Source organism: Sapajus apella, unplaced genomic scaffold (genome assembly GCF_009761245.1).
Source record: "Sapajus apella isolate SASKATOON/1434 unplaced genomic scaffold, GSC_monkey_1.0 scaffold2, whole genome shotgun sequence".
In the NCBI taxonomy this organism is placed as follows: domain Eukaryota; kingdom Metazoa; phylum Chordata; class Mammalia; order Primates; family Cebidae; genus Sapajus; species Sapajus apella.
The window spans coordinates 29,742,964-29,756,817 of record NW_022436942.1 but is presented as its reverse complement, the minus strand read 5'-3'; the positions used below and the strand labels follow the sequence as shown (position 1 = coordinate 29,756,817).

Genomic DNA, 13,854 nt, shown 5'->3' with positions numbered 1-13,854 from the left:
GCCAGGGGAGAGACCCTGTCCCTCCTCCCAGGAAAGGAGAAGTGAGTTTTAGGCTGTGTTGGCAGACGCAAAGTCAAACAATTATCCAGACAAATTAAGCAAACACCTTGTAATGCACGTATCATCTTCTACGTTATATGGTTATTTTGAGGATTAAAAGAGAGATTACATGTAAAGTGCCCGGTATCTGCGTTCAGTAAATACGTGCTCACAATCCTCTTTCCCTTGTCTGTGCACATGTAAAGGCAAGCTTAGCTAAACGTTCTGACTTCTCAAAGATCTCTTGGCACAAGGCCCAAGTTAGGACAGTGACATATAAATACAAACAAAGCAAGGCCAGGAAGACAGTACCTTCCTCTACACAACTAGATATTTCTTTAGGAAGAACAATGAATTGTGAACCATAGTTTACCTGCTAGTGCAGCTGAAATGCTAAGAAAACCAATTTAAAAAAAGAAAAAAATCCTCAAGTCAGGTATCCCTAGGCCTAAAAAAGTGAGTGAATCCACAGATTGGGGTTGGGGGTGCTCCTTATGCAGTGTCTCCCCTTCACTTGGAGCAGCACCTCAGCTTCAGCACTGGCCAAGAGCAGGTTAATATAAAGTAGATGGTCAAATTGCTTTAGCGGCTGATCCGGGATTCCTAACTCAGGAAGGTGTTTAGAGGAGGGAAAGCCCATGTTCACAAGGAGTCACTCTTCCGGACTCACGTTGTTTCTGTTGTCTTTCAGGTAAAGTGTGACCATTATTGGCCAGCGGACCAGGATTCCCTCTACTATGGGGACCTCATCCTGCAGATGCTCTCAGAGTCCGTCCTGCCTGAGTGGACCATACGGGAGTTTAAGATATGCACTGTATGTTAGCTTGCTTGACTTCATTTAACAACCCAGCTGGGGGAGATGAAGGAGATCTGCTAATCCCACTTTTGCTGGTTCTTCTCTTGTAGTTTCAGCCCATAGGAATTGCTCCATGGCTCAGTTGTCAAGTTTGAAGGTTCCTCTTACTATCCTGCTCTCTGCTCTTACAGGAGGAACAGCTCGATGCACACAGACTCATCCGCCACTTTCACTATACGGTGTGGCCAGACCATGGAGTCCCGGAAACCACTCAGTCTCTGATCCAGTTTGTGAGGACTGTCAGGGACTACATCAACAGAAGCCCCGGTGCTGGGCCCACTGTGGTGCACTGCAGGTACGCAGAGATCTAGGACCCAAACGGCAGCCGTATGGGGGTTGTGCCTAGGAGCCTGGAAAAAGACATAAGCATGGGGAATTTAGTGGATCGAGGATTTGTCTGGACCACCCAGCCTGCCTCACCCCCAGGGAGTTTTATTACATTCCTCCCCTTCTCTCAAGGTCATTCTTCTTCCCTGGCTTCTCCTTTTCCACTTTCTTCCCCTCTAGCCTCTCTCTTGCCCTCACTCTCCAGCCTTCTCTCTCCCTCTTGCTCTTTTCCTACTTTCTGAAATGCAAAGTCCTGATGGGAATTCCATGCCTTCCATCATCAGGCGTGTATCACCTTCAGTCTAAGTTTCCAACAAACAACTCCTTTCCTTTCCCATTATAGCCAGAAAAGTGAGCACACACGCCTATTCTTGCCTCTGGGTAGTCTTCTGTTTTGGAATGGTTTTATCTCTCTGTTCCACCTAAGTGCTACCCATTCTTCAAGATTTACTTTCTAATCTTCCCTCTAGATCTAATAGTAGGTCTATTTGTGTGGCTAAAACAAAAATCACAGACTGGATAATAAGTAATAGAAATTTATTTCTCACCATCTAGAAGCTGGAAAGTCCAAGATCAAGGCGCTGGCAGGTTCCCTATCTGTCGAGCTTGGTCTCTGCTTCCAGGATGGTGCCTTGTGGCTGTGTCCTCACACGGAGGGAGGGATGGAAGGGCAAAGGGACCTAGCTAGTTCCCAGCAACCCTTTCTCAAGGCACCAATCCCCTTCATGAGGGCAGAGCCCCCATGGCCTAATCAGCTCCTAAAGGCTCCACCTCTTAATACTGTTGCATTGAAGATTAAGTTTCAACATGAATTTTTTGGAGGGGACACAAATGTTCAAACCACAGCATAGCAATTGCCATCTGTAGCACCTAATTTTTTCTCTCAAATTTATCTTCTCTTCAGTCTGCTCTGTACTTGCTATGTATCATTTCCACATGTTTAATACATTTCCTACATACATGTAAATCTAAACAGCATATTTATGTTTCAAAAATTTATTGAAATAGTTACATATATGCTTTATGTATCTTTTTGTCAACTTTCCTACTCAATATTATGTTTTCATAATATTGTTAGGTCCATAAAATCAACCAAACAAGTGAAATCTCACTCTCTCTGGGGAGCCTGGTGTTTGGCTAATTGATGTTTGCAGTAACACTTTGACAGCCCTGACTGAGTGGTACTAATAAATAAGGAGCAGGGAATTGCAGCGGGAAGAGAAATGCCAAGTGTACTTGTCTCCTCCCTGTCAGCCCAGCACCCTAAGAGCCATGCTTTTCCTGTGTCCTTGGAACCTTGACACTTTCAACAGGAAGGTGAGGTACTCAGAGCTTTCTGCTTTCTGAAAAGTGGCAGGCATTTTGTACAGGACCACCGGAGAACTGTTCTTTATGTTATAAATGTGTGTATCAAAAATCCCCAGATAATACAACCATTTTGGGGAGCAACTTGGCAATCCCTAGTGAAGTTGAAGGTATTCATGCCCTTTGACCAGACCAAGAGTTCTGCTTCTAGGTATCAGCCCCTGAGAAATCTCCACACTTATGCATGTTCATTGCAACACGTCTTAATAGAGAAAAACTAAAAATGATCTCATTGCCACTGGATTATCAGTGGTTTATGAAGAGAGTTAAAAGAAATTAGATCAGCTGGGTGTGGGATAGCCTGCCTTTCCCAACACTTTGGAGGCCAAGGTGGGAGGATCACTTGAGGCCAGGAGTTTGAGACCAGACTGGGCAACAAAGTTTTTTTTAATTAGCTGGGAGTAATTACACATGCCTGAGGTCCCAGCTACTCAGGAGGCTGAGGTGAGAGGAATGCTCGAGCCTGGGAGGTTGAGGTTGAGGCTGCAGGGAGCTATGCTTGTGCCACTGCACTGCAGCATGGGCAACAGAGCAAGACCCTGTGAAGGGGGTTGAGGAGGTGGGGAAGGAAGGAGGGAGGGGAGAGAGAAGAAAAGATGGAAAGAAATAAAGATCTATATGTAGCAACATGGATAAATCTGAAAACATATTGAATAGGAAAGTTGACAAAGATACCTAAAGCATGTATGTAGGAAAAGTATTAAAAAGCATGCGTGGAAATGATACATAGCAAGTGCAGAGCACTGTTTATCCCTGGTAGAGTGGAAAGAGATAGAAGGCTGCATGGAGGTAGGCTTGGGGGTACGGTAGGTTAAACTTGCTTAAGAGGAAAGAGCACACTGAGAGAAAGAAATAGTCCTATCCTCTCCCATAACTGGGAAGAGAAAGGAAAGATTGTGCCAAAGTCTTTGATGCAATCTTGAAAGGCAAATTTAACAAAAAGGCTCAATCTTCCTTTCCCACCTCTTCCAGTGCTGGTGTGGGTAGGACTGGAACCTTCATTGCATTGGACCGAATCCTCCAGCAGTTAGACTCCAAAGACACTGTGGACATTTACGGAGCCGTGCACGACCTGAGACTTCACAGGGTTCACATGGTCCAGACCGAGGTAAGAGTTACAGGCTGAAAGTTATAAGCCACCTTCTTCCCCACGATATCCCCACAGAAAAATATCCAGGACTTGAATATGACAAGGGGAAATAACTATGACACATTAGGAAGAGAAAAAGAGAACTAAATATAGATATTTTCTAAATCTCACTGGTCTTGAAGGTGACAATCTCGGGGATCGTTTTAAGGCAGGCTGGCAGATGAGCACAAGAACTTCAGTTAGGAAAGAAGATGTTAATGTCTCCTCTCCCCCAGCCCTACTCCCCCCACCTACACCCCCATTCGGAAGACACCAAGGGAGTGTGTTTGTTTAGACTGTAAACACTACATGCTTTGACATTTGTAGGGCATTTTTGAACCTGTCATCTCAATACATTTTCACAAAAACCAGGTGAGACATATTATATTCCATTTCCAGACTAGAAAATGAAGGTCTAAAAGCTTAAGGGCTTTGCACAAAGCCCATAGCCATGAAGTGGCTGAGGTGGCTTGGACACTTCTAGAGAATGCTGAGCCTACTAGCCTCACAGTCAGATCTCTTCCCTGACAGAGACCAAGCAGTCACTCCTCTGCATCAATGCCTTCCGAGGCTCAAGTTCCCTAAGTTTTTCTCAAAGTAACTATGCAGCATCCTTATTTGCACATTGTGTTACCTCTGCTCTCAAAGTCAGCCAGTGATATTGATAGTAGAGTCCCTCCTGGTTGCCAAAATGCATCACGAGTTTGGGGCAAGTGTATGGAAGCGATACATGGCCCAAGAATTTAAAAAAAAAAAAAATCCATGTTTGGAAAAGTAAAAAGTTCTACATGCTTCTGTATCCCCTCTTAGAGTTACAGTACCCGTGGCCACTGCACAGACAGCAGTGTTCCACAAAAAGAGAGCATCTAGAGCCAAGGCCCCATTTGAGCTTCATTGAACCTACTATTCCCAAAACCACCTTGACCCCTGAATTCTTTTCTTGCACATTACATATTAATATGCTGCATTCAAGCCAGCAACAACTGAACAAGAGAAATAAAAATTAAAAATATCCTGCAGAATTAACATTTGTCAAAACAGTGGCATCATTGTCTTCTGAAGGCAGGATCCTCTGCCACCACTGTTGTCCTGGACTGGGAGGACTTTCATTATAGCAATGATGCCATCATATTTTGAATGTTTTATTATGAAATTGTTTTTTAAAAAATGCACAAAACTTGGCTGGGTACAGTGGCTCATGCCTGTAATCCCAGCATTTTGGAAGGCCCAGGGGGCCAGATTACTTGAGGCCAGGAGTTTGACACCAGCCTAGGCCACATAGCAGGATCCCATCTCTGCAAAAAAATTAAAATATATATATATACAAAACTAGGGAAAGTAGTATAATGACTTTCCATGTATCCAAACCCCAGCTTCTACAATTATCAGCATTCTGTGTTCTTTTCCCATCTGTATCCTACATATAATGTTCTCCTACCCCAAGACATGACCTCACTGAAATATTTTAAAGCAAATCCCACTTAATCACATTATTTCATCCTTAAATATACATATGTATATACACATATACCTATGTCTATACATAGGTATATGCATATATGCATGTTTACACATGTACACATATAGATGTATATGCATGTGTAATGTCACATTACCTATGTGTTTACACATATGTGCACATGTATGTGTATACATGTGTGATGTGACATTGCATATAGATGTATACGTGTGGATACATGTGAAAATGTATATTCGTATGTATAAGTACGTATATTTGAAATAAGTACTCTTTAAAATTAAGAGCATAATGTCATTATCACATCTACTTTTTAACCATAGTTCCTAAATATCATCTAATATGCAGTATTTAAATATCCCTAATTATCTCAAAAAAATACTTTTATAAAAACCTGTAGTTGGTTTCCACTAGAATCCAGAGTTTACGTATTTCATTTGGTTGGCGTATCTCTGAAATCTCTTTTCATCTATAATCCTCCCTCCCATTTGTTTTCCATGCCATTTATTTGTTAAAAAGAAACCAGTTCATTTGTTCCACAGATTTTCCCACATTCTAGATGTGCTGATTGCTTGTTCGTGGTGGTAATGTATTCTTCTACTCTATATGGTTTTTGTTAGCTGGTGGTTAGATCTAGAGGCCTGATTAAACTCAGGTTCATTTCACCAACACAGTGCTCCGTGGCTGGTGCTAAGGGCTTTCTGTTGCATGACATCAGAAAGCAGATCACCACGTCTGTCTCTCTCTTTCAGCACTGAGGAAACTGACAGTGAGTTCAGGGGCTGTCAGCCTGAACCCTTCATTATCCCAGTCAACCTTTCACTTAATAGTGTTAGAAGCCACTGATGACCTCTGCCTAGCTCTGTTATTTCATTAAAGGTTGTTGAATTATATTACCCTGTATCATAATTGTTATCCTTCAGTTTTCCTCCACAAGACTGTGCATTTCTAGTGGGTGGGAACCTGTTTTCCTTCTCTACGTCCTCAGAATTTTTTAATCTGTTAAATGGATGAAGAAACATCCTATAATTACATTGCTAAAAAGCATTAATATTTGTTAGTTTACTGTCACTTTCACAAACTCAAACCCTAATTAATTTGTAACTTGGAGAAGAGGAGGTTATCATATTGTAAATAGTCTCGAACTATGTGTATTTGTGTGTGTGTAGGCTGTCTAGTAACTGCCAGAGGATTCTTGGGCCATCTATCCCTTTCATACACCTACCCCAAACTCATGATGCATTTGACAACCAGGAGGGACTCTACTGTCAGTATCACTGGCTGACTTTCAGAGCAGAGGTAACACAATGTGCAAAGCTCTTTCTCCTTAGAAACAACTGCATCTTTTCCCTATTCTGTTTTCCTTTTCCTCCTGCCTCACTGAGGATGCCGTGGCTTAGTTCCTCAGCTTGCCTTCTCAATGTTTCACTTCACCAACGTCTGCCTTCAAGGCACCGCCCTTTCTCTCAATCTTCATTCTTTGTAATATTTTCCATTCCTGTACAGGCTCATGTTACCCAAATCTAATTCTGCCTCCACAGACGCGTACGTACATGACTACCAGACGGATGCCCCCAAACGCCTGACAGCCATTTAACGTCAAAAAGATCAAAGCCAAACTCATTCGCTTTCTTTCAAAAAGCGAAACGAAACAACAACAAAAATATTCCTCCTGCTCTCTTGCTCCTTCCAGTGTCATTTAATAGTATTGCCATCCACATGTTTGCCCAAGCCAGGCAGCTGACTTCTTATATTTTTTGAGGGATGGGGTCTCATTATGTTGCCAAGACTGGACTCAAAGTCTGTGCTCAAACGATCTACAGGTGTGCTTCACCACACCTGTCACGCTTACATGCATGGATATGTGCATTTATTTGCTTCCTATTTCTATTTTCTGTTTATTTACATAGTGAGACATGTGAGACAAGATCTCACTATGTTGACCAGGCTAGACTCAAATTCCTGGGCTCAATGGAGTGGATTTCTTTCCCTGCAGTTCCCACATCCAAGCAGTCACGAAGTCCTTTCCTTCTCTTTGTGCTAGCCCCTCACCCCACTGCCACTGCCCCCACACAGCCCTTTATCAACTCTCATTAGCCCTGCTAATGAGTAGCCTCCTTGTGGGTCCCCTGCCCTCAGTTCTTCCCTAATGATCCTTCAACCACCTCTGCCACCATCAAAGTTCCCTTACTGACTCTGTCAGCTCCCTGCATAAAAATCATGAAAAGCTCACCACTGCTTGCAAAATGAAGTTCAAACCCCATCCTGCGTATAAGCCTCTTCATAACCTGGCCCCAGCTTGCTCCTCCAGCTTCATGTCATCGTACTAGACACCACCAGTGGTTAGGGTCTGCCAAATTAAGGAAGGTTTACCCACCTGGGCCAGAAGCGACTTTGAGTCTTTCCATCATAATGAAATAAACATTACAGTAAGATAAACTTTTCTCTTTCTCATTTTTCTCAATCAAACAAAATTCCAAATCCTATCCAGATATTAGGTTGGTGCAAAAGTTATCGTGTTTTCTGCCATTAAAAGTAATGACAATTACTTTTGCACCAACCTAGTATCATCTGTCTTGCTTTAAGTCTCTGCTGATGTTGAGTGGTTTTTACAGGCCGAGAATCCCTGGTGCCAGCTGGCATTTAGTAATGGGAGTGGGTGCAGAGGGGTGTGATCCAAGGCTAAGTCCCTGTAGGTGACCGTTTCAGCAAAAGATGGAGGACATTCGGACCCCTGCATTATTTTTTTGGGTCTATGGTGACAGTGAACTTCCACTTACCTCTGTCTTTGCTTGAGATACAAAGGGATGCAGGTCTTCACAATTTTTGATGACTCTATCAAACAGCAAGCATTTGTAAACAAGAGGCATTTGTCAGGCGACTCGTGAGCTTTCCTTCTTTTATACTGCTTTGAGGGAAATTTGCAGCTTGACCCTGAGAGAGACATTCGGAGAGCAATAACTTGTTAAAGAACAATAGATGATAGTCGCAGTCTCAATCTCATTTGCTTGTCCTGGGAAAGAAACACTGAGATGTTTTGGATGAAGGCTCTCAAGGTTCCATTTGGGGTATTGTTTGAGGTGTTTCCCATGACCCACGCAACCAGCATTTTAGCTGCACTGCACTTCTCACGGTTTCCAGAATATATGTGAAATGTTATGCTATGTTACCCTACTTCTTTGCTTGAATTCTTATAAATATCCTCTCTTCTCTTTAGCTTGATAGTTTCCTCCCCTAAAAGTGAACTTAATGGCTTTCTCTTCTATATGAAGCCTTATACACAATTCTATTTTATGCTGATCATCTTATAGGGATTTGTTCACTTAATACTAAACCATGCCCTCAGGGGTCACAGAAGACTGTAACTATGACACTGTAAATAATATCTGATACTGCAAATATTGATGAAATTGAATGGAACTGAGTGTGTCAATACTCAGCCAAGACTTCACCAGTTAGCAAAAAATTCTCTTCTATGATCTGAGGTTCATATGTTAGGCTTTGTCTACTTTTCATTAAGAATAAAATGAGAAGCACATTGACAATCTCACCGTTTTGGTAGTAATCATTTTCAAAGGGACATTCTATTGGGAAAAGAAGAATCTATATTTAAGACAAGGCAAATTAATGGATATTAACTAGTTTCAAAGCCCATGGTGAATCATTGGTAAAGAATTCATTAATGGGCCACAGCACACATGTACTAGAGTTCATTCACAGCTAAGGTCCCAAAGTAACTTAATATCCTAGTAGAATTGAAAATATGAATTATGCTTTGGGTGGGAGAAAACGGGAAGATGTCAGTCTGTAATTTGGTGGATCCTTTTAAGTTAGCCAAAAGAGAGAGACTGCTTTATACTAACAACCATTCTCTGGAGAGTACTTTTCTCAGACTTTCAATAGTATTGAGATTGTGTATAACATTCATAATGACAAATGTCTGTGAGCAGAAAAGCAGAGAATAGCTATCAATATTATTGCAGGCCTCACTTCTTATTGATTTGGTTGTTTAAAATGTCCTTATCTAGGCTGGGCAGAGTGTAATCCTAGCACTTTGGGAGGCCGAGGCAGGAGGCTGTCTTGAGGCCAAGAGTTTCAGGCCAGCCTGGGCAATAGAGCAAGACCCCATCTCTGAAAAACTTTTTAAAAAATTTCTCCAGGCCTGATGATGCACACCTGTAATCCCAGCTACTCAGGAGGCTGAGGTGTGAGAATCACTTAAGACTGGGAGTTCAAAGCTGCAGTGAGCTATGATTGTGTCACTGTACTCCAACTTAGGTGACAGAACAAGACCCTGTCTCTTAAAAAAAAATTAAATGTTCTTATCTATTGATTATACCAGACCTACCTTATGTAGTCCCATGGATAGATGACCAGGCTAGCTTCCAATCAGGGACAATATCTAGTGCCAATCCATAAAAATAAGTACCTGTTTACTTGGCAGGATTGTTAATGAGGAAAGATTGAATTGTTCTATTTTGTATCTCAAACCTCTAAAATACTTTGACTGACTGCACTGATTGCTTTAAACACAAGGTCTGGAAATATTTTCCATTATCTATCTGACTGACATCAACCTATATGCTTTAATGGACAAAGGCTGTTAGCTATAAGAGACCGTTGCCTCCTTGTTTAATAAACGGGAAAACTAGGATCCCAAGAAGCCTGATGGCTCAGCCTAGGCTGGGTAGAGGCTGCTGAGAGCCCAGTCTCCTTCACTGCTCACAACTCCCTCTGAGCAATTGCTCTATCAGCAAGGGAAGGTTTCATAGACATCCATTTCCTTGTAAGAGAGCCCAAGGAGTATAAGGAAGGGGACCCAATGCACAAGCTTGGCTGCCTGGTGCTGAGACACAGTGGTCAGTGGTGGTCTTTATGGTCACCAAAGCACTGACTCTTCTATATTTATATTTCAAAAGTAGTAAATTCTCAAATAGCTGTCAGGTGGGTCTGTCCTCACTCTGTAACCCCTGTAGTTCTCTGCAGTCAGCCAGCATCTTTGAGATTCTTCCATGTGGCAGACTCAGATGCTGAGAGAGCAGAGATGGATAAGACAATGACCTTGCACTCAAAGAACTAACAGCCCAGCAGGGTGGTTTGTACATACCTCTTTTTTTCCCACTATATTCCCAGAATAAAAAAACAAAACAGCACAGTATGCAGTGAAATGATTTTCTCATTCAGTAATGCAATGAAATTGGGATTCATCTATGAAAACTGCTGTAGTGAAAAAGACATGAACTTTGAGGTCACATCTCCAAGAACAAATCCCAGGACCCCATTTCTTAGCTGTGTGACCTTGGAGAAGTTACTTAACTTTTGAGTCTTAGTTTATACTGATCATTATATTTACTTCACAAGGTGGTTGAAATCATTAAACGAGATGATGTATGTAAACTACATAGTAGCCTTTGGCATTCGTTCATCTACTGAATTTGTGTAGGACCTACTATGTACTAGACACAGTTGTAGGTGCTCAAAGAACACACCACATATATATACATAAATATTAAAAGAATGAAAAATGCCACCTCTCTGCCCATTACCATCGTTCTCTTTTCAGTGGTAATAAAAGACAGTCACTCTTTCATTTATCAGAGACCATTAGTAAAGTGATGACCAAGAAACTTAACTATATACAATCCCGTCATTGTCCGTATTTTGTGAGAGCGCCTCATCTTTCTTCTGCATGTGAACAGGCCGTCCTCTGACATGTCTCTTATTTTCCACAGTGTCAGTATGTCTACCTGCATCAGTGTGTAAGAGATGTCCTCAGAGCAAGGAAGCTACGGAGTGAACAAGAAAACCCCTTGTTTCCCATCTACGAAAATGTGAATCCAGAGTATCACAGAGGTAGGTACTTACTTTACTCACTTCCGAATTCCTTCATCAAGATACGGTCGATACAGCCAGGCACAGAGGCTCACATCTGTAATCGCAGCATTTTGGGAGGCTGAGGCAGGAGGATCACTTGAGTCTAAGAGTTTGAAACCAGCGTGGGCAACATAACGAGACCCCATCTCTACAAAAAATTAAAAAAAAAAAAAAATTAGCCAGACATCCTGTGTAGTCCCAGCTACTTGGAAGGCTGAGGGAGAGGATCACTTGAGCTTGGGAGGTCAAGGCTGCAGTGAGCTGAGATCACACTACTGCACTCCACTGTGAGTGACAGAGCAAGATCCTGTCTCAAAGAAAAAAGAAAAAGATTCTAACTGGACGCAGTGGCTCACGCCTGTAATCCCAGCAATTCCTTACCATGTGGACTGTTATCTCTCTATAAATCAGATAATCTTTCTTTGACAAACATTATTTCACAAGTTCTTATCTCCATTTCTAAATGATCTTCAATTGGCAGTGTCTCCTAACCTTTTACTTAGTTCTCTGTTCCACCCAGCCTAGCCAGTATATTAACGAGTTAACAATCTATAAAGCACAAATAAAGAGCTACTATTTAGAGGAGTCCTTTGTAAATCAGATAATATTTTGTATGATAAATAATTACCCCTTAATTTATCTGTATAGTCATTTAAGGTTTTTGTATTGGAGATTCTTTAAGAAGCTTCAGGATAGAGTGAGTTCTGAAGGATCTGGGAGGTTCCTTTGTCTTGTTTTGACTTGTCTGAGAATCTTTAGAGTAATCTTGGGCAACTCTGAAAGCAGCTAACTATGGTATAGAAAAGGTTCACCACCAGGCACTGAAGCCTAAGATTCAGGTCCAAACTCTTGAACTAACTAGCATTAACAAGCTGTGTAACCTGAGTAAGTTACTCTGCCTCTCTGGGCCTATGGCTTCATCCATAAAAACAGAGGAGATGGGCTAGAATTACTAGTCCCTTCCAAGTCTAATAATCTGTGTTTCTAAATGGAATGACCTGGTCCCCTTAGGAATGGTCTCACCTTAAACCATGTTGGGCTTTATTCATTTCTGCTGGTCTTTCACATTGGTAATTTTCATAAACAACTATGACACACCCGGCTACAGTCTCTAATTTCAGTGTTCTTCCTTTCAGATCCAGTCTATTCAAGGCATTAAGAATGTACCTGAAGAGCTCCTGGATAAAAATTATTCACTGTGTGATTTGTTTATAAAAACTTGCTTCATGCCCTACAGAGGTGCCAGCTATTTCTGTTGATACTATGTATAATTTATTAATCTGGAGAATGTTTAAAATTTTATATAATTTAAAGGTAACATTATTGTACATAGTTGTATTTTGTAGTTTCTTCTGTAAATATGTGTTTTTCATAATGTTTAATATTAAGCTTTATATAATTCTATTTTTCCACACTAAAGTGTTCATGACTTGTTCTACATAAACTAATTCAACCTGTATAACAAGACTACTAGTTAAATGCATATGGAGGTGGTGGCAGAGACAATCCCTTAGGCCATGTTTTCTACCTGTTGTGATAGTCACTGGACAGGATAAAGGGCAAGGCTAGAGAGAGCAAATACTATGGCTAGCTTTGTTGCATTGCTGTCCCATGAATCTCGACAGCCAACAGGCATGTCCTAACATGCTATTAGGACAAATGTAACAGTCAAAAATAGGATTCGAGGGAGAAAAAGGAATTAAGCAGTACCAAAGCTGAACCGGGTGGTTGTGGCTGAACTAGCTGCTCTCTCTCCCTTCTCCTACCAGGGATTGAGGCCAAAGGGGTCTGGGATCATGTAACTTGCAGTCCAAGCCCAGGATGTAGGGTTGAGGGTTCTGACTGACAGAGAATAATTCCAAACAGAAGTGATGAATTCCTTTTGTTAAGAAGATGCCAGCTGTACCCAGACTAGAAACAACATGCAAAGCACTAACTATAGTGATTAGAGATTCTTTCATTGCATCCACGGTGTGGCGTGTGAGCAGGCACACCCATACTGTATTTATATTGTCTCTTTTTCAGTAGTCTCCATTCCTGGAAAAGTCACAATTATCCATTTCTACTTGGTTTCCCATTAAAAGAATATTATGGTGGCAGATCATGCCCCTGATTAAAAGACTTCATGCCAATAGTTTCATAGAAATGACTACAAACATATTTTAAATTTAAAAAAAAAAAAACAGCATGAACAAAAACAGCGGTCGTTAATAAAATTTTCAAAACTTTAGTAAATCAATGAAGTCAAAATGTCAAGGAGTCACCTAAAGTTGCACTTAATAACAAAAGGCACTACATACTGTACCAAGTTTATCTCCAATATTTGTGCCTTACTTTGACTACAACAAATTCCAGTGAATCAGAAAGTGGGCATTCCCTTCATCAAGGTCAGTTCTGAGAGCGTTCCTGGGAAAAATCTGAAAGGCATTTGTATGGAATCTTCATAGATGCCTGAGAAGATGAGCTGGAGATGTTGGCCTTTTTCATGCTACAAATTTTTCTGTAATAAACTTGGGAATTAGAGGTCAAGTGTATTTGTTGATGGCACAGCTTCATTTGCAGAAAGAGTACATTTCTTTTCAAAGTATGTATTTCTGTAACCTACCATAAAGTCCCCTAAGTAATACAATGAATGTAATTGACATAATAATTGAAAATCATTGACTATACCTAAAAGAGTTATTTATAGTTAAATAACTCTATACCCAATCTGGAAAATTTTTCCAGGGTTATTTGAAGTTTACAAAAATGTGAAGCATAATAAGTTTCAAAGTTCCACAGTTTCGT

At 41.1% G+C, this 13,854-nt stretch overlaps 1 protein-coding gene and 1 long non-coding RNA gene across 3 annotated transcripts in view; one reads left to right on the top strand and one right to left on the bottom strand.

The window, feature by feature from the left end:
• The window catches only part of PTPRB (protein tyrosine phosphatase receptor type B), a 119,014-nt gene extending 105,417 nt beyond the window's left edge, over nucleotides 1-13,597 (top strand). The window contains exons 28-32 of one of the 2 annotated variants that reach the window (XM_032295666.1): nucleotides 731-853; nucleotides 1,027-1,190; nucleotides 3,560-3,695; nucleotides 10,926-11,046; nucleotides 12,204-13,597. In XM_032295666.1, the coding sequence (XP_032151557.1) occupies nucleotides 731-853; nucleotides 1,027-1,190; nucleotides 3,560-3,695; nucleotides 10,926-11,046; nucleotides 12,204-12,226 (567 nt within the window). In that variant the 3' untranslated portion in view covers nucleotides 12,227-13,597. The remainder of the gene's footprint in view (nucleotides 1-730; nucleotides 854-1,026; nucleotides 1,191-3,559; nucleotides 3,696-10,925; nucleotides 11,047-12,203) is intronic. The other variant, XM_032295665.1, reaches the window with a different exon arrangement.
• On the bottom strand, nucleotides 111-11,163 carry LOC116563129. Its single transcript, XR_004274239.1, has 4 exons — nucleotides 11,059-11,163; nucleotides 7,974-8,127; nucleotides 7,427-7,543; nucleotides 111-1,245 (listed from the first exon to the last, which is right to left on the bottom strand). It is a non-coding gene; the product is annotated as an uncharacterized LOC116563129 (long non-coding RNA).
• Nucleotides 13,598-13,854: the final 257 nt, after the last annotated feature.